The sequence below is a fragment of the Cyprinodon tularosa genome, unplaced genomic scaffold, assembly GCF_016077235.1.
Source record: "Cyprinodon tularosa strain WSP-4 unplaced genomic scaffold, ASM1607723v1 ctg741, whole genome shotgun sequence".
NCBI lineage: Eukaryota > Metazoa > Chordata > Actinopteri > Cyprinodontiformes > Cyprinodontidae > Cyprinodon > Cyprinodon tularosa.
Genome location: NW_024039498.1, coordinates 56,855 through 84,625, shown reverse-complemented (window position 1 = coordinate 84,625; position 27,771 = coordinate 56,855). Strand labels below are relative to the sequence as shown.

The 27,771-nt window shown below is 40.5% G+C and overlaps 1 protein-coding gene across 2 annotated transcripts; it reads left to right on the top strand.

Annotated features, from left to right (window-relative positions):
* The first annotated feature begins 166 nt into the window (after positions 1-166).
* On the top strand, positions 167-27,467 carry dhcr7 (7-dehydrocholesterol reductase). Of its 2 annotated transcripts, none has more exons than XM_038269914.1 (8): positions 167-283; positions 2,040-2,207; positions 8,521-8,743; positions 8,821-8,911; positions 8,990-9,203; positions 9,284-9,488; positions 16,553-16,684; positions 26,398-27,467. In XM_038269914.1, the coding sequence occupies exons 2-8, from the start codon at positions 2,125-2,127 to the stop codon at positions 26,860-26,862; spliced, it is 1,413 nt and encodes a 470-aa protein (XP_038125842.1). In that variant the 5' UTR covers positions 167-283; positions 2,040-2,124; the 3' UTR covers positions 26,863-27,467. The 2 variants fall into 2 exon arrangements, with proteins under 2 accessions (XP_038125842.1, XP_038125844.1); XM_038269916.1 differs by lacking the exon at positions 167-283 and adding an exon at positions 5,061-5,133 and having other exon boundaries at positions 2,070-2,207.
* Positions 27,468-27,771: the final 304 nt, after the last annotated feature.

Genomic DNA, 27,771 nt, shown 5'->3' with positions numbered 1-27,771 from the left:
ATATAATGTTTTGCCAGTTGACCTTTTTAAAACAATCTCACACCACCTTTAAAATATTTGTGAAATTCTCGTGCGCTCATCGCGTCACACGCTGTTAACCAATCAGAAAACGAAAACGAAACCCAGAACCGCCTTTATAGCAATCTGATTGGCCCCCTGCCCAGACGTTGTGGCCTTATGGGCGGGTCCTGCTCCGTGTAGCGGTTAGCAGGGAGGCTTGCCGACTAGTCCGGGAAGAGAAGCTCAGTGGGTTTCCTTCTTCCTCCAGAGCTGCAGCGCATAGGTGAGTCCACAGCGGTTAAACATGTGTTTTACTATGCTTGACCAACAGCTAGTTTTTAATGCCAACGGCCCAGCGGCTACAGAGCTGACATGGTCAGAAACGACCACCACCACTGTTCAGAGAACACAGAACCGCCATTAACCTCTTGACAGCGGTGCTTCCACTGTCTGGGACCTAAAACACATAGAAGCTGCGAGCGTTACGAAACCGCAGCTGGTTGAATGAGGTCAGTTTAACCGCTGCTGTTTTCACATTTATCCTCCGTTTGATTAAGCATCACCTCACTGGGGGGTTGCAACATCCAAGCAGCATTTCTATTAGTAGCAATTACTAGTAATTACTTCTAATGAGTAGTAATTACTAATTGCTACTATTAAGAGGTAATTACTAGTAATTTGACCAGCATCAAAGATGCGTCGGTGCATGCATGGAGCCCATAGAGAAAAACACAGTACCAGTGCGCGTGCCGTTTCAAGGAAGTCATGGGACCGATACAGGTGTTGTTTCTAACGGTTTAAAAGGGTATCTGTCAGAATCATAAATGTTCTACAAATAATTTCTCATCTTTTGCGGTTTATAAGGTTCCATTAACACCTTTGTTTATAGATGTTCAAGGTCTGCCTGTTTTTCAGTGTAGTCCTGGTTCTCTGACTGTGACTGGCTGGATGTACTCTCTTTCAACCTCTGACATGGGAGCTGGCTGTGTTTTCTGTCTTCTACAGTTGCTTTTTGTATCTCTTCTTCTGTCTCCTTGAACCCCAGTCGGCCTCAGCAGATGGCCGCTCACACTGAGCCTGGTTCTGCTGGAGGTTTTCTCCTGTTAAAAGGGAGTTTTTCCTCTCCACTGTCCCTACAAGCATGCTTAGTGTGAGGGAATGCCTTTGAGTCAATGAGTCGATGGAATCAACTGGTTTTCTTTAGTTAGAAAACTTTGAATCAATTTGACTGAATGATCTGGTTGAACTATAAAGTGCCTTGATGTGACATGTTGTGAATTGGCGCTATAGAAATAAACTGAATTGAATTGCTCAAAAAATAAAGGGAACACTTAAATGACACATCCTAGATCTGAATGAATGAAATATTCTGATATAATACTTTGTTCTGTACAAAATTATATTCATTTTATTTCTATAGTGCCAATTCACAACATGTCATTGGGAATTGGCACTATAGAAATTCATCGAATTGAATTGAATTAAAATTATCCGGAATTTTGGAGCAGCCTAAAAAGAATAGAAACATTTCAGCCGTTGCGTTTTTATTTTAATTTTCTTGTTGTGTCATCCTTTTCCTCTCAATTATAAATCAACTTATCTGAATTAAAGTTCATTTCAAATTATTTACTGTTTTTACTGTACTTACTGTTTTAAAAATATGTTTTAAAATCCTAGGCCACAAGCATCCTCATTTACATTTACCCCTAACTTTTCACATTATGATATATAAATGATATATATGGCTTCATCTAAAAATAGCAAACATATTTTCAATTTACGCATAGATATGAAATATACAATATAACCTACAATAACTTAAATTATATCGTTGTACTAGGTCATCAAATCCCTCCATCCATCCATTCTCTGGCACGCTTAAGCCCAAGTGGCAGGATCAATACAATTTGGCAATATGTGGAAAGGCTTTAAGATGCCTCATTAACCCATCCCTAGTAATCACTAGTAATCAGTAGTAATTCCAGTCAGGTTCCTGTGGTCGTCTAAAGCTGTTTTTGTGACTGAATGTTTCTCCACAGGTTTTCACTTCAATCTCTGATTGACTGTTCAAAGTGCAGAACCCTATAGATCCTCACCCAATCTTCTGATTGCGCTGCCGAAAGCATGGAGTCCACTAGGAGGCGGCCTCAGCACAAAGCAAATGAAGGTGGAGCAACGGAGAGATCAGCGCAGTGGGGCAGAGCTTGGTGGGTTCAAACTTTCTCTGTGATCAGATTATACATTGAACACTGGGGAGCAGTTTAAACTGAAGCAGCTGATTAAACTCCAAACTTTGGAGCTCAGATGTATTCTCTTTCATTACTGTAAAGCTTCCGTTATTTTGAGCCTGAATGTTTAAGCGGGATTGTATCTATCCAGTTGACAGCCAGTTCTCTCTGATAACATCTGGCATAAAACCCCTGACTCTGCTTTAGGGATCACCTTTTATCTGCTGCTCTTTATGATTCTGTTCCTGGAAGCTGAAGTTCATCTTAGCCAGGCTGTAGAACAGAAATCTGCAACCTGCAGCTCCAGAGCCTCGTGTGGCTCTTTGGACCCTCTACAGCAGCTCTTTATAGTGGCCAAAATGTATATAAAGACCTAAATAATGTACTATAAAATAAACATGATTCTTAAAAGCTTAAGTGATTTTTATAAGAAGGAAAATAAAAGAACCAGACATGTTTTTAGAGCCATTTTTCTTTTAATTAGTGTGGAATTTATGTTTTGAATTTTTTTAAAAAGCTAAAAATACATATATTTTGGGTTGTTTAAGATGGTAACTAATTTCCTAATTAGGATTAAAAATAAAAAAAAAACATATATATATATTTTTTTGAAAAAGTCATACCATGTGGCACAAAACAACTTTACTTGATCAGACTCGGGTAAAGGGGCTCTTTGAAAGGTTGCAGATGCCTGGTGTAGAACAAGAACAGGAGGGGATGGTAGGCCTCAGTTAGAGAAACCTTCCTTCTTTTCATAATTTCTCCCCTTTGTTTTATTAAAAACATCCTAATGACAGAAGGTAGTTTTTATTTCCATAATCCTGGAAGTATACCTGAAGCCAGCATGTTGGTGGATATACTCAAGAGCTGCTGAGAAGAGCACAAACAGGCTGCATCCCTCTGAGCCGAGGAGGTCCTTGGTGGCAAACACAATCATCCAGGTTTTCTTAAAATCGAATCTTTATTAATAGCAGATTCCAGGAAAGAGATTTACTGTCCAGCTCTGATGGAAGCTGCCTTCCAAATCTGCATTTGGATCTGGTGTCCTGTCAGATGAGCATATCCGTAGTCAATACGCATGCGCAAGATATGAGATCTGCGGTTATCCCTTCAGTTTTGTACAAAAAAAATAGACTTTGAACTACCTCAATGGGCATTTATCCCTCTAGACATGTACAAAAAAAACAATTGAAGGTCAGATCTCCATACGCTTCAAAAAACACCAAAAAGTAAGTAATTTAATAGATTTTGTACACGAATATAGGGATACACACCCATTGAGGTAGTTTAAAGTTCATGTTTCATACACAATTAAAGGGATAAACAAGTATTGACTGTGGGTATGCTGGTCTGACCGGGTATGCTCATCTGACAGAATTTCATAGGGTGTACACCTTAGTGCACCAAAACTTCAGGAGGTCGAGGCTATGCCGCACGGCGGTGCAAGCTTCTTGGGGTTAAATGACAATAGGGGGTTTTCAGGTGACGTCACGCTCACGTGACTACTCAGGGCGTCCGCCATATTGGGTGGCAGTCGTTTCGCACCGTTGACCCTGCATTGTATGATGCCTTAGGCAGTTTTGACAGTGAAAAATGGTGAAAACGTGTTTAATTGTTGGTTGCACGGCCCGTGGAGGTGGAGATCAACGCTCTTTGTATCGCATACCAGCCGTACTCGTGAATCAATGTGAAAAAACAAAACAGCTATCTGAACAACGCCGTCACCTATGGCTGACACGGATATCCAGGTCCGATTTGGACGGTGTTAAGCTGGAATACGCCAGAGTCTGCAGTGCTCACTTTGTCACAGGTAATTAACTGTCAAGCATTTAAAACATGTAAGAATATATTAATAATAGGGCTTGGGCGTCATGACGTATTACTTTCCGCGGCCGCAATGTTGACTGCCTCCGCCTTCGCTACTCAGACTACTGCCTATGACTACCGCGTACTGGACTCCCTCTCTCAGCCGTGTTTTAATTAGATTAATTTCACCTTAACTTGATTTCAACCAGCGGGAAAAGGCTCAAATATGTGAGAAACTCGGAGGGTTTAGGGAGGTTTGGCAGTTAACGTTACTAACCAAACCTTTGAAACACATAGCAGCTAGTTAAAAGTACATTACATGCCTGAGTGGTTGTTAGCACTAACGGGTAGCACTGTTTGCTGGCTTTATGAGCTGCAGCTCCTGAACCCATCCATTCGTAAACTGCACATGAGACTCCAAGGACTTGTAGCTTTGGAACTGTTCTGAAGTATAGGCGCTCACAACACAAACAAGGTAGCCGAAGACGTCTGATATGCAAAACGGTGGCAACAAGTCATTGTTTGGAACTTCATATGGATCCAAATTATTAATAATGCTGATTTTGTCAACATACCGGTCCCGGTAAATTTCAGATCCTTTTCGGATCGCGACATGATATATATGATATATACGATAATATGCCACCCAAGATGGCGGACCGGAAGCTGGCCAGTGACGTCACTGAAAACCCTCTATTGACATTTCTGGAATTGAACAGTAGGTATGGGGGTAGGGGTGGGGGGGCTAATTTGGGTTATAATCTTTGCTGGTCTTGGAATTGTTAACAGCCAGAGTTGGAATTCAATTCTTTCTCCAAATTCACAAGCTACTCATCAGTTATGTTGAAAAATATTAAATAAATAAATTTTAGTCCACAGACATCCTTATTCACTTGTTCACTTAAATTTACCCATTTTTTGTTTACAATTATATATTCCATCTAAAAATATCAGACATATTTTCAATTCAAACTATAGATTTGAAATAATACGTTATACCACATAATGGCTTAAATCATTTTACAGGTCATCAAATCGGTGTCAGTTTAGTCCGGAGGTCTTCAACGGGGGATCCGTGACCCCTAGGGGGTCTGTGGAGGTACTGCATGGAGGTCGCAAAAGTTTTGATTGAATACTTTTTTTTAATAATCCCCCCTGCAATTTTTTCCACTAATTGAAATGTATTTAAATGCACATTAGTATGAATTCAACACACTGTAGTAAACAGATAAATGGAGGCAGAAGATGTCTTTCAGTCATCAATGCACATGTTCAGCGACACACAGGAGCTCTTTCAAGATGGGAATGGTTTCATTCACAACACCTGTCCCATCAACCAGGAATCAGAATCAGAAATACTTATGTAATAGAGTGACTATAGAACCAGTTTGATATAACACAATTTCATACAATATATATCATTAGGGGGTCCCCGCTCCATCTCGCCATCAGTTTGTGGGTCCTTGGCCTGGAAAACTTTGAAGGCCCTGGTTTAGTCTGTCAAAGAGGTTGCATGTAGGGATTGTCCAGCAGGTGTCAGGATTCATTGACACAGTATAGACACAATATCAATACAGTTTGCTACTATGTCGAAACGCTTTAATGGCACCACATCACTAGACAGTACTGTTTCCAAGAACAAAAAACCCTCCAAAAGAATCCTATAGTTACCAGGCATTGGAAGAGTTTCCGTAAACTTTTCAAGCAAACAGGTAAGTTTGCAAGCAGTGCAACGTGCTTGTTCCCTTTATTGAACTTGTCCATAGGGATATTACAGTAGCAGCCATTCAAAATAGCCCTTCCCGGTCAAACACTAGCTGAATGACTGCCCACTTCCCTGCAACTCCCAGAGAAATCCCCTTCCAGCCACTGGACTGACGCCCTCTTGAATATTTTTTTACTCTTTTTTACACTTTGACTCCACCCTTTCACTGAATTACAGGAATTACCAGGACATGATGCTTCTCTTTAGATCTTAATGTCCACAAATCATGACAAACCCTGGTTCAGGACCCCTGGCACCTGGGGTTCAGGATTTGAGATGCTTGCTCTCAGCAGAGTTGGACCTTGCTTTCACCTGATTTTTCAGCTTTTAGACTTTTTTTTAGACTTTAGACAGATTTTATTTGTCATTTTGTTTACACAAGTGTAAAATAAAAAGAAATTTCGATTTGTAACAGCTCACTGGACAATTTCATCTTAAAAAAAAAAAAAAGGAAAATAAAGCTTTTAAAGGAGAAGTTCGGTTTTTTACACTTTAAGCCCATTTTCTGTAGTGTCCAGGATGAAATCGAATGATCGACACCAAAAGTTTGACAATTGGTCCTGTCTCTGCTTTTTGGCTCATTTAGAATCAACCCCTGGCTGCTTTAGAATGGCTTTCATAGAGCATGTCCGATAATGTCCTTAAAACAACCTTAAACGTTCTTTTTTTAAAATATGCTACTCACCGTGTCGTCAGCGCTGTTCAATGACGTTCCAAAAAAAGTTTCGTGAAGAAAAAACGTTCCTGTAGTGTTTTATTTAGCATTTTGTAAATCCCATTGAGTTCTGTAGGAATAGTCAATATTCCGCTGCCACCGGAAACGGAAATGGAGCCTGTTTACACAGTTGTAGTCTTTTCGCTTCACTCTGTGTACTCCGACGTCGAGAATCAAGAATCCACCTTTCGTATTCCATTTTCAGAGTTTTTTAAAGTGTTTAACAGAGACGTTAGCACCTCGACGTCGGAGTACACAGAGTGAAGTGAAAAGACTACAACTGTGTAAACAGGCCCCATTTCCGTTTCCGGTGGCAGCGGAATATTGACTATTCCTACAGAACTCAATGGGATTTACAAAATGCTAAATAAAACACTACAGGAACGTTTTTTCTTCTCGAAACTTTTTTTGGAACGTCCTTGAACAGCGCTGACGACCCGGTGAGTAGCATATTTAAAAAAAAAGAACGTTTAAGGTTGTTTTAAGGACATTATCGGACATGCTCTATGCAAGCCATTCTAAAGCAGCCAGGGGGTGATTCTAAATGAGCCAAAAAGCAGAGACAGGACCAATTGTCAAACTTTTGGTGTCGATCATTCGATTTCATCCTGGACACTACAGAAAATGGGCTTAAAGTGTTAAAAACCGAACTTCTCCTTTAATGCTACGTTCAGGCCTAAAGCAGCGAGAGCAGCAAAAACGTGTATGCTGCTTCATTTTTGATGATTGTACAAGTTTATTTGTGACGCACGCCTGAAGCATCTTCGCTGCTCTAGCTGGGCAGTCGAAAAGTGGGTCTGATGCGTATTGGGCGGAGCTACCCTATCCTTTTTTTTTGCCTGTAGCAATGGCAGCTATATATGCTGTGATCAGTGGGTAAAAAGTAGTTTGAATATGATTTTAAATGGGAAAATCCACTTGGAAACTTAATCTGTGCAGTCTGTTCATCCAGATTACCATTGCTGTCGGAGCCGCTCAGACCCCCACATACAGCAGATTGTACAAATAAATAAAATAGAATAAAAAACTATGTAAGGATATTCATGCATGGTTTGCCGCGGGGGCTGGAAAGCGTTTTTCATGTATGCAATCCAAACTGTAGGCACCAGGATAATAAAAGTGTACAAGTTTTTCCGGCAGATTTAGGCATTTTAAATTATATTTAGCGTTAATAAACTGCTTCAGAGAAGTGATCATAGTGATCTGCATCATCAGCGATGTGTCCGTCTTCCTGCCAGCTCCCAGATCAGCTTCTCTGATTGATTGATGTGGCAGCACAAAGTAAATTTTTCCAACACCACGTTCGCGCGTCAGATGCTCAGAAGATCACTTTGCTTGTAAACTAGCTGCTCCTGTTGCCTTTGCTGCTTCAGGTGTGAACGTAGCATTAGTTTTATCAATTCGTCTTGATTTAGCCGAGTTGTAAACAATGTTTGAAAAGTTTAATGATGGATTTAACTAGGGGCACTTGTCCGCTCTTCTGGTACTTTGTGGCTTTGAAGAAACTACTGATCTATATGAGAAGACAGACTGAAGGGAAACTCAACGTTCAGATGCCTCAGAGTTTGGGTTCCTGTCAAACATCTCAGTGACGTGTTGTAAATGGGCGCTTTATAGCAATTTATCTGGAATATTACTGCTAGTTTATGCTGTTTGCATTTCCAGTCTAATCTGGTCTAAAAGAGATAAGAGGAGGTAATAAACGGCCATTCAGCCGCCTGCTTTAATCCGAGATAAGAAGGCTGGAGCTTAAACTGCAACAATGGGCAGCTTGGCTCCGATTCATACCAGTAATGTTAGTCTGCTTCACATTTTGATATATTTTTGAAATGAGGGTCAGAAATGTATGATATCAATGAAACGGCCATCAGCCACATTCATCCAAAATAGACCACATTGTTCAGTTTTTGTTTGATATTTTTTACAGGGTTTATTTGCAAGTGCCTGCATGTCAGTAAAAGTATTTTCTATAGAAAATTTTCTGAACCAATCTTATCCGTTCCCAGGGAGGTGGACTGGTTTTCCCTGGTCGGGGTCATCAGCCTGCTTTGCTTTGCTCCCTTCATCGTCTTTTACTTTGTGATGGCGTGCGATCAGTACGACTGCTCCGTCAGCCAGCCTCTCTTAGAGCTTTACCAAGGAAAGGCAACCGTGCTCTCCATCTGGGCCCGGGCCCCCTCCTTCACGTGGACTGCTGCTAAGATCTATGCTGTGTGGGTGAGCTTCCAGGTGAGGTTTGCAGCGATCCGTCGGTGCATGGCTCAGAAACCTGTCCTGTTCCTCATGCCTGGCGTCTTGTCTTCCAGGTCTTCCTCTATGTGTGTGTTCCTGACGTCACCCATAAGGTGGTTCCAGGCTACGTGGGCGGGGTGCAGGACGGCGCTCGTACCCCTGCTGGTCTGCATGCTCTTCTGATATAAAACCACAAACACGCATGCTTTCTTTTCTGACACTCTGTGTTCTCCTTCTCTCAAGGTCTCATTAACAGGTATGAGATCAACGGGCTGCAGTGTTGGATCATCACCCACGCGCTGTGGTTTGCAAACGCCAACTATTTCCACTGGTTTACTCCCACCATCCTCTTTGACCAATGGATCCCCCTGATGTGGTGTGCCAACATTCTGGGCTACGCCGTATCCACCTTTGCCTTTCTGAAAGCCTACCTGTTCCCCACCAATGCTGAAGACTGGTGAGCTCTGCTGCTCTGATCCACATTACTGTATATACTGATGGTAACAAAACGTCACCTCCATGTTTGTGACCTCAAAGCAAGTTTACAGGGAACGTCTTCTATAACTACATGATGGGAATTGAATTCAACCCACGAATTGGCAAATGGTTCGACTTCAAGCTTTTCTTTAATGGCAGACCCGGCATCGTTGCCTGGACCCTCATCAACCTGTCCTACATGGCCAAGCAGCAGCAGCTGTACGGTCACATCACCAACTCCATGGTTCTGGTCAACGTGCTGCAGGTAAGGAAGGAAGATGAGCTCCTGGTACCTGAATCACTAGGGAAGCAATCCGTGGCTTTTTTAATGGACCAGGGTTTGTTTCTCCCTTTGTTGGTCTGAAACAATGAGGACTAGGGGTGTGGGAAAAAATTGATTACGCAATATGTCCTGATTTTTACCCAATATAATATCGATCTTTGAGTTCCTGATATCAGTTTAAAAAATCAAAACATTTTAACCTAAAACAATGAGGGAAAATTGGGCTACCTCTCCACCACCACTGATAGATGGCACTGTGGAGTCCTTTTGCTGTGCAGTGCAGAGCCATATCTGTAGTTGAGGCAGTCATGACTCAAACCTCAAACAACATGGATGCCAAAATTACGGAACAATCGCTATCTTCTGATGAGTATTTTCAGCACTTGCTTTTTTCCAATTTGATAGATAGTATAAATATTGCAATATAAAGTGATATTGCAATATTGTGATAATATTGTATTGTAACCCAAGTCAATCAATCAATAAATCAATTTCTTTATTGTCAACTACAATTTACATTGTATTTGAGATTTGAGTTTCAGTACAAACCATTCGAACAATTTACTGGGGCCGTGTGTGCTGCAGAATGCTGCCTTTGGTGCATTCTTATGGCTGCCAAGGGCCCCACACTGAGTCGGTTCCCTATAGCGCTGCCTTTAGGTACCGTGACATATCGTATCGCAACACCTTGACACTCCTCGCCCTAATGAGGGCTCTGAAACATTTTATCTTCTTAAAGAACAACAGACTCAGAGCAAGAATGAAGCCAGAAATGTAGAAAGATAAAGAATGTCTATCCAAGACACCTCCAGTGGCAGTTTTGGCCTTTAAACCGGGAAGTAGGCCAGAAAGACCAGTGAGCTGTTTGGTGACAAACCCTCAGCCTCATCTTCGCCTCTTCATCACTGTTTGCTGCCAGTTAATAATCAGCATAATTGTAATTAAATTAGACCCAGTTTTCGAGGTGTAAGGTCCGTAAAGAGGTGATCTGCTCACTGTTGCTTTGCAATGCTGCTGTAGGTGTAGGTACCAGATCTCCTTGGGCACTGCGCATGCTACTGATGTTTCGCTTCATGATTAGCTGATCATTGCCACATGATGTAAAAAAATTGCAGTTGCCCAGAAAGCGATAATTACATCACGCAGCGTCAGTGTGCCAAGTCAGGAGCATCTGTAGTGTTAGCGTTTCTAATGATCAATGAAGTTTCATCTGAATGATAACAAAACAAAAAAATCAGTTTCTGGTGAACAAATTCACTGCAAGACGATGATATGAAGGGGGAGAGCTGGGTAGCACTGTAGCTAGCTGTGCTCAGTAGCTAACAGGTTAGCCTCTTTTAGCTCGGGCAGCTAGCCATTTTACGATACACTACTTTTAAATTTGTGTCAACAACAACCATTCATTTTCTACAAGTAGAGTACCGTATTTTCACGACTATAAGGCGCACATAAACGTCTTTTTTTTCCCTCAAAATGTGCGGTGCGCCCTTTGGTGCGGTGCGCCTTATGTGTGTTGTAACTGCGACTTTTGAGACCACCTCATTGAGGAGATGATGAGAGTGGCTGAATGTAAGGAGACCAGGTGGTTTTTTTTCCACTCATCACCATCGCTGTTAATCTGTGACTCCATGCGTGCCCATCTCACAGCTGATGTGAAAAACATGGTGAAACAAATTAACGCTGTGCTTGCTGTTATTCAACCGCTCGACATCGGTGTGAACCGGACGCAGCAGGTGCAGCAGAAGCAGCAAGTTTACATGCAAAGTCAATGGTTGACGCGCGTATAGGCACAGCAAAAGCTCCCGTAGCGCGTTGGGAGCGTTTAAGCATCTGCTGCTCTGCTGCTGCTCGAGATGGAAAAATTGAAGTTTTGCTGCTGGACGCGCCGCATCAACCAATCAGAGAAGCTGATCTGGGAGCTGACAGCGAGACAGACACATCGCTCTGATGACATATGATATTAAGGCAAATGAAAAGGGCTGGATGGATGAGGAGATGATGAAAGAGTGGCTGAGGCAGGTGTATGTGAGGAGACCAGGTGGTTTTTTCCACGCATCACCATCGCTGTTAATCTGTGACTCCATGCATGCCCATCTCACTGCCGATGTGAAAATAAAGGTGAATCAAATGAACGCTGTGCTCGCCGTTATCCCGGGGGTCTGACAAAGGAACTTCAACCGCTCGACATCGGTGTGAACCGGACGTTCAAAGTAAGGCTGCGAGCGGCGTGGGAGCGATGGATGACAGACGGAGACCACAGTTTCACGAAAAGTGGAAGGCAGCGCCGGGCAAGTTACGCCACAGTTAGCGGATGGATTGTAGATGCTTGGAATAATGTGTCTGCTGGCACTGTTGTTCGAGCTTTCGCAAAAGCCGGCATTATTTCTGAGAAGCCGCCCGGCACGGAAATTGACTCTGACAGCGAAGAAGGGAAAATTTGCATGTCTGATTTAGCGCAGCTGTTTAATTCAGAAACAGAGGATGATGACTTTGATGGGTTTGATTAATACTTTGTAATAAATACTTGAATAAAGCACAATCGTACTCAGTTTTGCTCCCGCTCTATTTTTCTACCTGAAAACTTAATTCAACAGCAGCCTCTGGGCCGGGTCGCCTCCTCTTCACCGCGGCGGCTGGCAGGTGTTTTTTCATGTAAATAATCTAAATCTTGCAGCTATATTTGCTGTGATCAGTGGGAATAAAGTAGTTTTAATATGTTTTTAAGTGAGAAAGTCCACCTGAAAACTTAATCATTGCAGTCAGTTCATCTAGATTATCATCCTGCCTATACTATTTCTGTCGGAGGCGCTCAGACCCCCACATACCAGCGGTACACCGACAGTAGAAATCCCTTCAACAGCAGCCTCTACAGTAGGCCCGGTAGCCTCCGGGTTCACCACGGCGGCTGGCAGGTGGTTTTCATCTAAATAATTTAAACTGCAGGCACCAGGATACCGGCAATAAAAGCGAACATATTCCGTCGGCAGGTTTCAGGATTTTAAGTTAATTTAGGAGTGATCACAGCGCTCTGTCATCTGCGATGTGTCTGTCTCACGGCCAGCTACCAGGTTTGATTAATACTTTGTAATAAATACATGAATAAAGCAAAGTCATACTCAGTTTTGCTCCCGCTGTATTTTTAAATACGCAGTAGAGGTATTTAAAGGTAGTAGAGGACATGTACCTGTATATAAAAAACGCGCCCTATAGTCCGGTGCGCCTTATGTGTGTGTTAAATACAGAAATGGCACACATAACTGAGACTGCGCCTTTTAGTACGGTGCGCCTTATGGTCGTGAAAATACGGTAACTGTATTATTTGTCTAAAATCTTTACCAAAGTCATTTATTAAGATGTTCCATTTTTCCTTCTCTGCCCTCAGATCTTAATAAAAAGAATAAAAATAAGCTGAGACTTTTTTTGTCACCTTGGTAAATGGCAGAGCTCAGTCTGTCTTAAAACGCAGTATTTTCCTTCCAGACTGACAATGATTGTTTTCTACTTTAGATCGCCAATGAAATGTAGAATAATAGCAAATATAGGTAATAATATGTTGAGACTCCAAAAGAGATTTGATCCTTAAAAAAACGGGTGCAATCTTTTTTTCCTAGTGGATTTGCCATATGTTGACGTCATAAGAAGCAGATCTGGTACCTACATCGGCATGCTGATGTACATTCTCCCACGCTGATCCACAGTTAGACCTGAGATGTCCTTGAAAAATGTTCCTTATATAAGTCGAATAGATCGTAGTTTAGTTTATAGAAATACTAAGATTGGGTCAAACTGAAGGAAATAAATTAGTAGAGCTGGGTTTTCAAAAACCAACCATATTTTTTAAAACCCAGTCATAATACAGAAATACTTCAGCATTGGCGTCGATACTGAACACCAGGTGACATAATTTTGCTTTTTTTCATTTATTAGGTTTCTGGATTTTTTGACATATTAAAAAGAGAAGTGGCCAAATGAATCAGCCCCTGCTACAAAGAATGGGTTAGACTAATGCTGGGATCGTCATGGTTAGGAACCAGGACCTGTCCTCTGTGGAAAGAATAATCCCACCTTTCAGGCCTGAGAAGTTTTGCAAAGGATGTGCAGCTTCTGCCAGGGGAGTGGTTCTCGCTGGTTGAGCTCCATCAGACATTTTTCAGTGATTTATGCCTCTGCTGTAAAAACCTTGACCTCATTCAGTCTGCTATTAAAACATCTTATCTGTGTTTTATCACAGCAATAAATCCTGATAAAGACTTTCATTTTTTATCTCTGATTTGACTCGGATCAAAACAACAAGCTGTTAATATTCACATTAACTAGCCGTTGATTAGCCACCACCCTACCGGCCACACAGAGGCGCCACCCTGACAGGTTGGGTCAATGGGTCTGTAGTAGAGAGTAGATTAATCAGTAAGACGCCACTTTTCCCTTGGCACATGGGAATGATAGATGATAGGAGCTGCAACACAGCATAATAAAAAGATATACTGAGTTAATCTTAACATTGGGTGTGTTCGAATTCATGGGCTGCGTCTTCCAAGGACAAGGACTACCTGGACTGGATCCTTTAAAGTCTGTGAAAATAAGGAGACTCGAAGAGTTTTGGCTGTGAATTCAAACAGGTCCAGCCTTCCACGGCTTTCACCGACGCAAGCTCTGTTGCACAAAACAGGAAAACAATAAATACTAAACTTTTCTAAACTCTTTCCTTTTAATTTTTTTTTTTTTTTTTAAGTGAACAAAGACTCATGAGAATCCAGAATGGAATAAAGGTGCCAACTACCAGGAGCATGAACAAATAAAAGGAAATGTAATGATAGAAACCTTAGTTAGTTAAATAACACAATGTCATTTTGCACATCATTTTGTTGCTATTTTAGAATATCCATTACTGTAAACATGTCCATAGCTGAATATTGGTTATTTATTCTCCAGGTGCACAGATTTATGTTGTTAAAACACATTACAGGGCAGTATTTTATTGTTAATCTTTTAACTCTTCACTATCATGTTATTCTTAGACATTTTTTAGTAACCTTTTTGCTGCTGTAGAGACCTGAATTTCCCCATTATGGGACAGTAAAGGGATTTTCTATTCAATTCTACTCTACTGTACTGTATAAAAGGGGTAGAAAGATGATATATATAAATCTAAACAATGTGTGTATAAAAATATATCCGCAAAATCTTTGATATTTCTCTTTATTGGCTCCCTGTTAAATCCAGAATGGAATTTAAAATCCTCCTTCTCACATGTAAAGCCTTAAATGGCCTAGCTCCATCTTATGTCAGAGATCTGATTGTTCCTTATGTTCCGAACAGAGCACTTCGCTCTCAATCTGCAGGTTTACTAATGGTTCCTAGAATTTCTAAAAATAGAATGAGAGCCAGATCTTTTAGTTATCAGGCTCCTCTCCTGTGGAACCAACTACCAGTTTTAGTCCCTGAGACATAACCCTATCTGCTTTTAAGGGTAGGCTTAAAACTTTCCTTTTTGATAAAGCTTATAGTTAGAGTGGCTCAGGTTATCCTGAGCTATCTCTATAGTTATGCTGCTATAGGCTTAGACTTCTGGAGGACATAGGGCCTCCCATTTCATCATTCTGCTTCATTCTATCTCTTCTCCCACTGCAGAATCTGTTCAATCTCAAATTTGCTCTCTCTGCTTTTTTTAATAGTAGCTTGGCCTCGTCTGTTCCTGTTTGAGAGAAATATCAGCTGTGCTGCTGCCATCAGCACCGTTGTTTATAGATGTTGGAGATCGGCCTGTTTCCAGTACAGTCCTGTTTCTCTGACTGTGACTGGCTGGATGTGCTCTCTTTATCCTCTGACCTGGGAATTGGCTCAGAGCTTGTCTGCCTGGCTATGTGTTTCCTGGAACGGGCTGCCTTTTACAGTTGCCTTTTGTATCTCTGCTTCTGTCTCCTTGAACCCCAGTCAGCTTCAGCAGATGACCGCTCACACTGAGCCTGGTTCTGCTGGATGTTTCTTCCTGTTAAACTGGAGTTTTTCCTCTCCACTGTCGCTACAGGCATGCTTAGTGTGAGGGATTGCATTCGAGTCAATAAGTTGATGCAATCAACTGGTTTTCCTTAGATAGAAAACTTTGAATAAATTTGACTGGATGATCTGGTTGAACTGTAAAGTGCCTTGAGATGACGTACTGTGAATTGGCGTCATATAAATAAACTGAATTGAAATTAAATTGAATATTAAGCAACATAAAATGCTTAGTTAAGCAAATTGTGCGAAATAGCAATAAAAGAATAAAAATCTTGTCTGATTTATAGTCCCCTTATTGTAGATATATTAGAATCTGTTCCTAAAATACAGCAAAACCCATTTACACACTAACAAATAAAAATATTTGTATAAATTAAACATTACCCGCCACTAAAACAACTATTTTCATTAATTTTAGAAGGAACTATTCACATGCTTTTATCATAATACACTGACCTTCCAATATTTACCACTGTTCGGCGCCAAGTACCTTTTTCCTCTGCAGCCAGTCTTGCTTGGTCTCGCAATGAACCCTGGGATATCCAAAGCTAGATAGGATGCATCGGACCTGTCCTTCAAATCAGGCAAAAAGAAGGACGCATTTGTCGGCCACATAACCAGGAGTCTTGGAATCCGACCAGACCTCGGTGCTGCGCTATGATGTAATCGGCCTTTGAATCTGAAGACTCATCCCATGAATTCGAACTCACACATTACATCCTGTTGGTGCTAAACATTCATAAAACGTCTAGCTGGTATTAGCCCACATCAATAAAATGTGCTGATTGATTGAAAGGATGGCGTTCTCATCGTCCTTTAGTCAACCTCTGATGCTGGATCTAGTTCAGTTCCTCTCCAGCTTTTACACACACAGCTGAATGCTTAACTGTAACCTGGAAGAACAGATTCAATCTACTAAAAGCAGAATTCTCACTTTTACTGCTGGATTTATTTATTTTCATGCTTGCAACATTCATGTAAATGAAATTGATAAAAGATGCAGTAATCACCTTACTAATGTCAGTGACTGTATTTTTTTCTCATAGGGTATTTATGTGTTGGATTTCTTCTGGAATGAGGCCTGGTACCTGAAGACCATTGATATCTGCCATGACCACTTTGGCTGGTATCTGGGCTGGGGGGACTGTGTGTGGCTGCCCTACCTCTACACCCTGCAGGTAACCCTCCACTACAGCCTGCAGATAACCCTCTGTAGTAACTCTTTACACCCCACACCCTGCAGGGTGCGGGGTGGGGAAGTGGCAGTCTAGTGGTTAGACCATAGAGCTTGGAATACAGTGAGGTTGTGGGAGTTTGAGCCCCGCTCCTACAGACTGCCACTCTGGGTCTCTGAGCAGGACCCTTAACCCACTGATCTCTATTTATTCAACGGATTGTTGATTGCGGCATGCTGGTACTTCCCACTCCCACGGTGATTCGCAGTAAAAATGCCTGCCTGTGTAGCATTTGGCTGCAAAAACAAGAAGTTTGCCGGCTGTGGGAAGACGTTCCACAGATTCAATTCAATTCAGTTTATTTATATAGCGCCAAATTCACAACACATGTCATCTCAAGGCACTTTACAGTTCAACCAGATCATACAGTCAAATTGATACAAAGTTTTCTATCTAAGGAAAACCAGTTGATTGCATTGACTCATTGACTCAAATACAATCCCCCACACTAAGCATGCTTGTAGCGACAGTGGAGAGGAAAAACTCCCTTTTAACAGGAAGAAACCTCCAGCAGAACCAGGCTCAGTGTGAGCGGCCATCTGCCGAGGCCGACTGGGGTTCAAGGAGACAGAAGCAGAGATACAAAAAGCAGCTGTAAAAGGCGGCCCCGTCCAGGAAACACACAGCCAGGCAGACGAGCTCCAAGGCAGCTCCCATGCCAGAGGACGAAGAGAGCACATCCACTCAGTCACGGTCAGAGAAACAGGACCACACTGGAAAACAGGCCGATCTCCAACATCTATTAACAAGGGTGTTGATAGAAGCAGCACAGCTGATGTTTTTTTCCAGGATGACGTCACAGCCAAACAGGAACAGACGAGGCAAAGCTACTCTGAGGAAAAGCAGAGAGAGCAGAAGGTTAGAGATTGAACTAACAGATTCTGCAGAATAGGAGAACAGAGAGAGAATGAAGCAGAATGATGAAATGGGGGTCCCTATGTCCTCCAAAAGTCTAAGCCTATAGCAGCATAACTATAGAGATAGCTCAGGATAACCTGAGCCACCCTAACTATAAGCTTTATCAAAAATGAAAGTTTTAAGCCTAGCCTTAAAAGTAGACAGGGTGTCTGCCTCACGGACTAAAACTGGTAGTTGGTTCCACAGGAGAGGAGCCTGATAACTAAAAGATCTGCCTCCCATTCTACTTTTAGAAATTCTAGGAACCACTAGTAAACCTGCAGATTGAGAGCGAAGTGCTCTGTTAGGAACATAAGGAACAATCAGATCTCTGATATAAGATGGAGCTTGGCCATTTAAGGCTTTATATGTGAGAAGGAGGATTTTAAATTCTATTCTTGATTTAACAGGAAGCCAATGAAGAGAAGCCAGGATAGGAGAGATATGATCTCTCTTTTTCATTTTCATCAGAACTCTGGCTGCAGCATTTTGGATCAGCTGAAGGCTTTTAACTACAGTTTGTGGACTTCCTGATAGTAAAGAATTACAATAGTCCAGCCTTGAAGTAACAAATGCATGGACTAGTTTCTCAGCATCACCCCTGGACAGGATATTTCTAATTTTTGCAATGTTCCTCAGATGAAAGAAGGAAATTCTAGAAACCTCTTTGATATGGGATTTAAATGACAGGTCCTGATCAAAAATAACACCAAGATTTTTTACTTTATTATCTGAAATCAGTTTAATCCCATCCAAATGAAGTGACTGGCTAATCAGTTTCTTTTTCAGAGACTCTGGTCCAAAGACTATAACTTCTGTTTTGTCTGCATTCAGAAGCAGAAAATTAAGAGTCATCCAGGTTTTTATGTCTTCAAGACATGCCTGTAATCTATGTAATGGGTTAGCTTCATCTGGATTTATAGACAGATATAGCTGGGTATCATCAGCATAACAGTGGAAATTAATCCCATGCTGTCTAATAATTCTACCAATTGGGAGCATGTATAAAGTAAAGAGATTTGGTCCTAGCACTGATCCCCGTGGTACTCCACACGTAACCTTTGAGCGTGTTGAAGATCTATCATTAACATGAACAAACTGAATTCGATCAGATAGATAAGATTTAAACCAGTCTAGTGCTGTTCCTTTAATTCCAACAAAATATTCAAGTCTTTCTAAAAGAATATTATGGTCAACTGTATCAAATGCAGCACTAAGATCCAACAGGACGAGCACAGATACAAGTCCATTATCTGAGGCCATGAGAATATCATTAGTGACTTTCACCAGAGCTGTTTCAGTGCTATGATGAGCTCTAAAGCCAGACTGAAACTCTTCAAAAAGTTCATTATGGTGGAAGTGATCGCAAACTTGTTTGGCAACTACTTTCTCAAGAATTTTGGATAAGAAAGGAAGATTGGATATAGGTCTATAATTGACCAAGTCATCTGGGTCAAGAGACGGTTTCTTAAGCAGAGGTTTAATTACAGCAATCTTAAAAGCTTTAGGTACATATCCCTGTAACAGAAATAGATTAATCACATCTAAAATGGAGGAGGAGATCAAAGGGAATACCTCCTTAAATAACCTGGTTGGAACTGGATCTAACATACAAGTTGAAGGCTTAGATGAAGACAATAATTTTGCTAATTCAGAGAGTTCAACTGGATCAAAGCAGTCTAAACCCGGTTCAGATTCCATGACTACCTCAGGTACAATCGCGGATAGAGGAGTGCTTATGATCTTATTTTTAATAAGATCAATCTTATTTATAAAGAATCCCATAAAATCATTGCTGCTAAGAGCAGGTGGAATGGACGGTTCAACAGAGCTATGGCTCTGGGTGAGTTTGGCAACTGTATTAAAAAGAAATCTAGGATTATTCTTATTCTCCTCTATTAATGAGGAGAAGTATGCTGCTCTTGCTTTACAAAGGGTCCTCTTATACAGCAGTAAACCATTTTTCCAGACTAGGAAGGACTCTCGCAGGCCTGTGGAGCGATATTTTCTCTCCAGTTTCCTAGCATTTTGCTTCAAAGTACGCAGCTCTGCATTAAACCAAGGAGCAAGCTTTCTATTTTTAACGGTTTTCATTTTCAAAGGAGCTGCGTTGTCTAAGGCAATACGGAGAGAACTAGCAACCCCCTCAACAAAATCATCAACCTGTGAAGGGGAATAAGCTAAGCTTTTGCACTCTGCAGCACTGCTCAGTGACACAGAGCAGAGAGAAAGTGAAGCAGATTCTTTAAAATTTATAACTGCACTATCTGATAAAGATCTACTAAAATTGAACCTTCTTTTGGGGGAGGAGATAATGTCACAGTCAGTGGATGGACTAACCAAGAAAATCCACATATAGGCCGATGGATCCTGTAGTATAATATGGAGTGTAACATTAGTCTGGTTATCTCGGACTGACTGGAAGATATTGACTGAGTTAACCATTGACATTGTGTCTAACGTTACAAAATAGAGTAAATAGAAATTAATTCACTGTAAAATGTCAATGTAGTAATTCTTTAGTAAGTACATAATGCTGTTGTTTTTGTAGTGTTGTATATTGCATGTTAACATTAACATTTTTAAAGGCTAATGCACGGACACAGCACAAAGGTATATGGCTTCATGCATGCACAATTTGCATATAGGAAAATACTATAGCATTAAGAGACATGTACTTGTAATACAGTCTTGATGTAAAACTTTTAAATGATATATAAGATGCAATTACCACGTCATCAATACATGTATATTACATGTACATCATCAATTTAGCACTTTTGGCACATCTGTATTATTATGCTCCATTAACACCTTAACTGTATTGTGATGGATTTGTATAATATGTCTTATTACATAATGGATATACTTCATAATGACTATGCAATTTGATGTGCCTGTATTTGTTTTATTATTAGTTACAGTAATCTAATTATGCTATGAAACAGCAAGTGTTGTTATTTTAAAAGTCTTACGCCCTCCTGAAAATGAGAATGTCATCTTTATTCGATGCTGTAGTGCATGGGTGACCGGTCTTACTACGGAGTACCAATATGGCGGCTGGTTGCTTCATTTCATCCCTGTACTACCAACTGACTACACTGCATGAAAAGTGAGATTTTCGTCCCCGTAAACCCCCGTAAACTCCCGCAGATCTGCCTGATTTTCGTCAGTTTCCGACAATTTGCAACCCGTGCTTGTCCGCGTTTGTCGTGCCACAAATTGTCGAAAACGTACCGTGACGTATGTGGAGAGCGATCAGCTGTGCTGATGGCCCTAATTAGCATATGAATACAGCAAACCCGCGCGGCTGGCCAAGTCTGGCTTGAATAACCTACTCAGTATTGGCTGAAACCACTATTCTCAAACAAGTAAAATCGCTCATGATTGGCAGCAAAACCACACGTGGCCACGCCAGGCTTTAATTTTCTTACTGAGTATTGGACGGAACCACTTCTTTTTAAACAAGTAAAGTCGCTCGTGATTGGTTGGCATATATATATATTTACATATAAATTTACATATATATATTTATATATATATATATATATATATATTTATTCATTCATATATTTATTCATTCATATGGTGTGTATTTATGTTATCCTACACTACTACACAATTATGCTACCATCAAGGACATGAATGAATTTATACAGGAAATGAAGATTTGCAGGAAGCTGTTTATGCAAAGAAAGAGCTTTATTAAAACACACACAACTATATACAACGCGTATCCAAACACATGCGTTTCTAAAAATTAAAAGTCTGTGAATGGTCCGTTTGCTTCCTCGGGGTTGGAGGTAACTGGCAGCATTCCCTCCGAGGCAGGTCCGATGTGCAGACGCCTACTGTGCGTGGCCCTGTACTTCGGCATCGCTTCTAACCGGGACTGCAGCTTAACACAGAGTTCAGTGAGATCCGGCCTACGAAATGGCGGCGACCGTACAATCCATCCAGAGACACCGCCGAGGAAGGCGGACTTCCAGAGTTCCACTTCCTCATCTGCTAGCACACTCTGCCTCGCTTTCAGCAGCTGAAAAAAAAAAAACAATGAATCAGCGCACTGCGTATGGACACAACACATCTATCAATGCACCTGAAAAATAGTCACCAAATAAAGTCTTACCCTCTTTCTTCTGGCCCGACTCCGAGCAGATTGCCTCCGCACGCAGCGTGTGGCTAGCTGCGTATATCTGAAGCTCCTGCGTACCGTCTCAAAATACGTCTTACAGGCAGCTGGAAAACAATTAAATGAGAGTGGTATAAATAAAAAATCAAACGCAAGTCACAGTAACAAGGAAGGAGAAAACATTAAAACAAGTCACTTACACACAATGTCGTCTTTATCAACATCGTGCAAATCTGGACTTGCCGAGATGGGAGGTCTGTGAAAACAAAATGTAGAGCTATGATCGGTATCTATCCGTATCCATTGCCTTTACCGCAGAATGAAAGCATATTCTTTAAATCTTACCCTTGCTCTGGTTCATAGCGCCTGCAATTAGTCTCCGAGTTGTTAAGACGGCGTACTGCTTTCTGTAAATCACAAAAAATACACTTTAGTAAAGCTTGTTCTAGCAAGGCTACTATTAGCCGCTATTAGCCGTAGCTCAGGCTAGGCCGCTTTTAGCTTAGCAGGCAGTAATCGAACATATATTTACCGCTAGCATCTCTTCTTTGAGTTCGTCTTGTTCGATGCAGAGTCGCCATCGCGTCCAAGAGGAGTTTTACCCCGAAATCCAGACGCTCTAGACCGCTGCACAAAGCAAAGAATCCATCCTCCGCTGTGGCTGCAGAGCTCCGCTCTGAGTTTCTTGGAGATGGTACAGAGCATGCGCGAGATGAACCAGGGTGTCCGCGGATCAATAAAAATAATTAAAAAATCATTCTTTTTTTTTTTTTTTTTAATCAAGGCCTTAATTGGCACTAAAATTATTTAAATATGTTTATCGAAGTATTTATAATTCTTTAATAAAAAATGCTTATAAAAACAATTTCGTCGGATATATTATATCGCTCCAGGCGGAGAAAAAGCTAGAGGATATATATATATACGTATATATGTGTGTGTGTGTGTGTATGTGTGTGTGTTTACATACATACAGGAGTCATGGAACTCTGCTTACAGCTCCTTCATATTTCATGTACACTAATAACTTGTGTACATGGTTCTTGATGATGGCATTAAAATCATTTCTAATAGCATTTAAATAGCATTAAATTAGAGTCACTCATTCCTGTATGAACCCTGTGAGCGATTAATTTAATATGACATATTAAAAAAATCCCACCATCATCCAGCATATGTTCATTTTCTGCCCAAATATATATTTATATTTTTGTAGATTTTTGTAACGGGGATAAGGATAATTCAAAACTGCTTTTTTTTTAATGAACTTGTTCTCTACTTCCAAACTCAGCATCTCTTTCCATTCCTGTAATAAGAAGTTTCTTTTGAATGGATTTGATTAAAGTTTAAGTCCCTCGGTATAAAATAAATATTTTGATGGAGATGAGAAATCTGCTTCCTCGTTGGTGAATAACCAATAGTTTGGATCCAATCATTTAAATAAACGGTGTTAGTTTTTTTTTATATATATATATATATATATATATATATATAAGAATTGTGCTATAATTTCTAGTCACCGATCTGTTGCTGCTATATTTTAATTTGACGAACCGGAATTTGTCGATGTTCTTTTTCCTGTTTGGTGTGATTGCAATTGCGGATCTTGACCTGGCCGGACCTTATGACCACAGTGTACCAATCTTCTCATGGCTACTTCCAACAGGATAATGCGCCATGTTATAAAGTGAATCATCTCAGACTCATTTCTTGAAACTTTTCCACTTAAGTAATTGTGAATTGAGCATATTGAGAGACAACATTTTATTTTTTATCTTAAATGCAATTTTTTTTTTTATAATTACTGCTCTAAATGTATTGCTCTGTCAGCTAAAGATCTGTTTTGGTCTCTATACTTTAATTAAATAAATCAATTCAAGCTAAAATGTAAGAGGCTATACTAAGCCTGATCTCTTTGTATCAGAGAATTTCTTACCCAGAAAGATGTCACTTGGGGTAAAACCCCCCCTGCAACCCTGGTTTGCATTTGTATAGCTCACAGCATGTTCATTTACATGTTAAAGCCTCCCCTAGAATTCCATGGGGGGGAGGCATGGGGGGAACACTGCCTAAGAGAGTCCACGTCAATTTCTGACAATTTACGGGAGTTTTCGGCGAAGCCTGCAAATTGTCGTAAACTGCCGCTAACCTGAAGTTCCACGACAATCTACAGTGCCGCATATTGACGAAAATCCCACTTTTCATGCAGTGCTATCAGCAATCCATTGAATAACTAGAAAAAGCTGTTTCGTAGAAACAGCAAGTGAGAATGCGTTTTCTGCTGAATAAAAAATAAGCTGAAATTAGCTGAAGAACATATGAAAATGTGATAGGAAGTCATCAGACAAATTGCAGAAAACAATTGAATCATCAGAACATGTTGTAGGGTAGGATCATTTGGCAGTAAAATGGCAGAAACAGACTCATCTTAAATGCTGCACAGCCAAACCATACATGATATCAAAAAAAAAAATTACATCAGAGCACTAGAAGGGACTGAATATAATATCTCTCAAGTTTCTAGAAAAATTTCAAAATACATACTGCCCATACACATGTCAGGCATATTATGAATTAGCAGCACAAACAGAAAAACTTAATCCCTGTCCAGAAAAAGAGCAGAATGAAGCAAAAGTTCACAACATAGGCTGAAAGTATTAAATTAGCAGACTCAGAAAAGAAATTAGAAAGAAACACTGGAATCTTATCTGGTTGAAGAAAGAAGGAGTAGCTTAAGGATAGGAAGTAAAATGTTGAGAAAGATGGAATTGAATAAGTATTAACATTTTGAAATCATATGTGGGAATGTCAAGACTTGGCAAAACCATTTGAAATTAATTAAAATGTGTCAGTTAATCAAAATTGAGAAAACTGTCATCCTTAGAGGCTTGACAATGTGCAAGACTGACCATGAGAAGAGGAGGAAGGACAGAGAGAGAAGCTTATAGAAAGTGAGCAAGTACCTGTTCAAAATCTAACCTACATGTTAAGAGCCGTTGTAGTGATGAAAGCACCATTGGCAGGCTTAGGCTGCATGTTACGAGGTTAGCAGATGCTTTATTACAGTGGAAATGTTAGAGCCTTATTAAGAAATGTGCACTGAGGTGTGTTGTTAACAGGCATTGGTAGTGTAATTTGAAGAAAATGGTTGAGTGTGGGTCATAGCTACGAACCATACGGCACAATGAATGAGTGTGCATGAGGAAGAAGCTTTCATTTTGTAGAGTCGCTTTAGGGCCTCCTGAAGCTGCACCAGCTGCTGCAGTTTCAAGTCTCCCCTTACTACTGCTGAGGTGTCAACAGGCCTTGGTATTGTAATTTGAAGAAATTGGTTTAGTTCATAAGGAAGTCATAAGGAAGAGGTTTTTATTTTGTATGGTCCCTGGAGTCTTATTTTGAAAGTCTAGCAGGGTTGTATGTTGAGGAAAATGCCAGACCCAACATTGATACTTGATGAATTTCCAATCATTGAATTCCTCTTTTTACCTGTTATTAGGTCTATAGATAAAGCGGCAATGGGAGGCTTTTATTTTGAAATTTGCCATTGGGTGCGTTTTGAAAAGCCCCCTAGAGTCTAATTTTTTAAAAGTGGTTGAGTTTGGGTCATAATATTGAGCCATATGCTGCAAAAATATATAAGTATAATGTAAAGGCTTTTATTTTGTAGGGTCCCTGGAGACTTATTTTGAAAGACTGGTCATAGCCAGTAGTCATATAGTATCCGTGATCAGAGGAAAGGTTACTTGGCGCCGAACTGTGGTGAAAATTGGAAGTGCAGTTTAATATGATACAAGTATGGGAATAGTTCCGTCTCAAATGAATGAAAATAGTTGTTTTAATGGTTAAAGTCAAATATGTGGCTGTAATGTTTGGTTTATCTAAGGGTCCCATTTACACAGTGAGATAAATCTTACTGTGTAAATGGGTTTGGCTGTAATTTAAGGACAGGTTCTTAAATCTGATAGGATTTTAATTTTTTTTATTGCTGTTTTGCACAATTTGCTTAACTTAAGTATTTTTTGTTGTTAAATATTAGAGAATTTGCAGATATATTTTTTATACATACATTGTTTAGATTTACTAATACATTTCTACCCCTTTTATAGAATAGAAAATCTCTTTATTGTCCCACAATGGGGAAATTTACAGCAGCAGAAAGATTATTGAAAATGTCCACAAATGAGGACCTTAGAAAAATGTCTAAAAATAACATAATAGGGAAGAGTTAAAATATAAACACTGTAAAGTTTTTTTTAACAATTTAAAACTGTGCACCTGGAGAATAAATAAGCAATATACAGCTATAAACATTTTTACAGTAATGGATATTTGAAAAAAGCAGCAACATCAGAGATGTCCAAAATGACAGCAGCATGTTATTTAACTGACTAAGGTTTATATCATTACATTTGCTTTTATTTGTTTGTGCTCCGGGACGCAGCCCATGAATTCGAACAGAGCCTTAGTGCCTGAAAGACAAGCAGGAAGTTGGAGCTGCCAACTTGAATCCTGCAATTCTACGGAGACAAAATGTCAAACACATGAACTCCGATTGTTTCCACGACAATATTGTCTTGGCAGTTACCGAGTCCCTCTAACATATTGCTGATGTATTTGTGTCTTTTAGGGCCTGTACCTGGTGTACCATCCCATCCAGCTCTCAGACGCTCATGCCTTTGCCATCCTGCTGTTCGGCCTCATTGGTTACTACATATTCCGCTCCACCAACCATCAGAAGGATCTGTTCCGCCGTACAGAGGGGTCCTGCTCCATCTGGGGCCGCAAGCCCACCTACATTGAGTGCTCCTATGTGTCCGCTGACGGCCGCAACCACCGCAGTAAGCTCCTGACCTCGGGTTTCTGGGGAGTGGCGCGCCACTTCAACTACACCGGCGACCTGATGGGCTCCTTGGCCTACTGCGCCGCCTGTGGTTTCACCCACATTCTTCCATATTTCTACATTGTCTACATGACCATCCTGCTGGTCCACCGCTGCGTGCGTGACGAACATCGCTGCAGCAGCAAGTACGGCAAAGACTGGAAACGTTACACCGACTCTGTGCCTTACCGGCTGATTCCTGGACTCTTTTAATGAAATGGAGAGGAGGAATGGGAAAAGAACAGGACATGAAGATGAAATGATAGATAAGCTTGGCTCCTCCCTCTCACCGCCAGACTCTCAACTTTTATAAGTTTCTATTGTTTCTACTTCTGTGCAAAGAAAGGTTGTTTCTCAGAAATGCAGTTGGGCAGTTTTCTGTTTCTGTGAAGCTGGAGCGTCGTACTGATCTACCATCAGACAGACCGACAGCATTAGATCTCTGACTGTCCTCTGTCTCCCAGAAACAGAGTTTTAAGCTGATAAACATGAAATGTATGGACTTGTTTCTCATTAACTGCCTATCAGGTTCAAACTCCTCTGATAACAAAACTGTTTTTTCATATCCTGCTTTAAAGTTTTACTTCAGTTTTAAAGAACGTGTTCAGATGCAGGTTTAGAAGAACATTGAACTCTTGCTTTCTTGCTGTTTTTTGGACCAAATAGATGAAAATTAAGTGACCTCCAAACTTTGACTGAGATCGCATCAGTTCATACAGACCATTTGGTGTGAATCTAAGGAAAGAGATTGATGTATTATATATCAACATTATAACTCATTCAATAAACTAAAAAAATATTTCTTTGTTTACAAAACATTTTTCTGTCTGTGAATATATCATGTTCTCAAAGGAATATGATAAACAATTCAGGCTTTTCCTCTTAGATAAACTCTATTTGAGAACAGTGAAGTTTCATTCTGTGAAGTAACACCAGAGGCACCAGAGAGCTTTACTACAAGCTTGAGTTTTCCTTTTTTTCCCACATTGGTACAACAGATACACGCTAAGTTTAACAGTTTAAAGATGGTTTAGGCTGCAAAATTCAAATAGTTTTTAAACTCATATCAGGGGATTTAAAAAATTCAATTCATTTTATTTTTATAGTGCCAATTCACTAGGG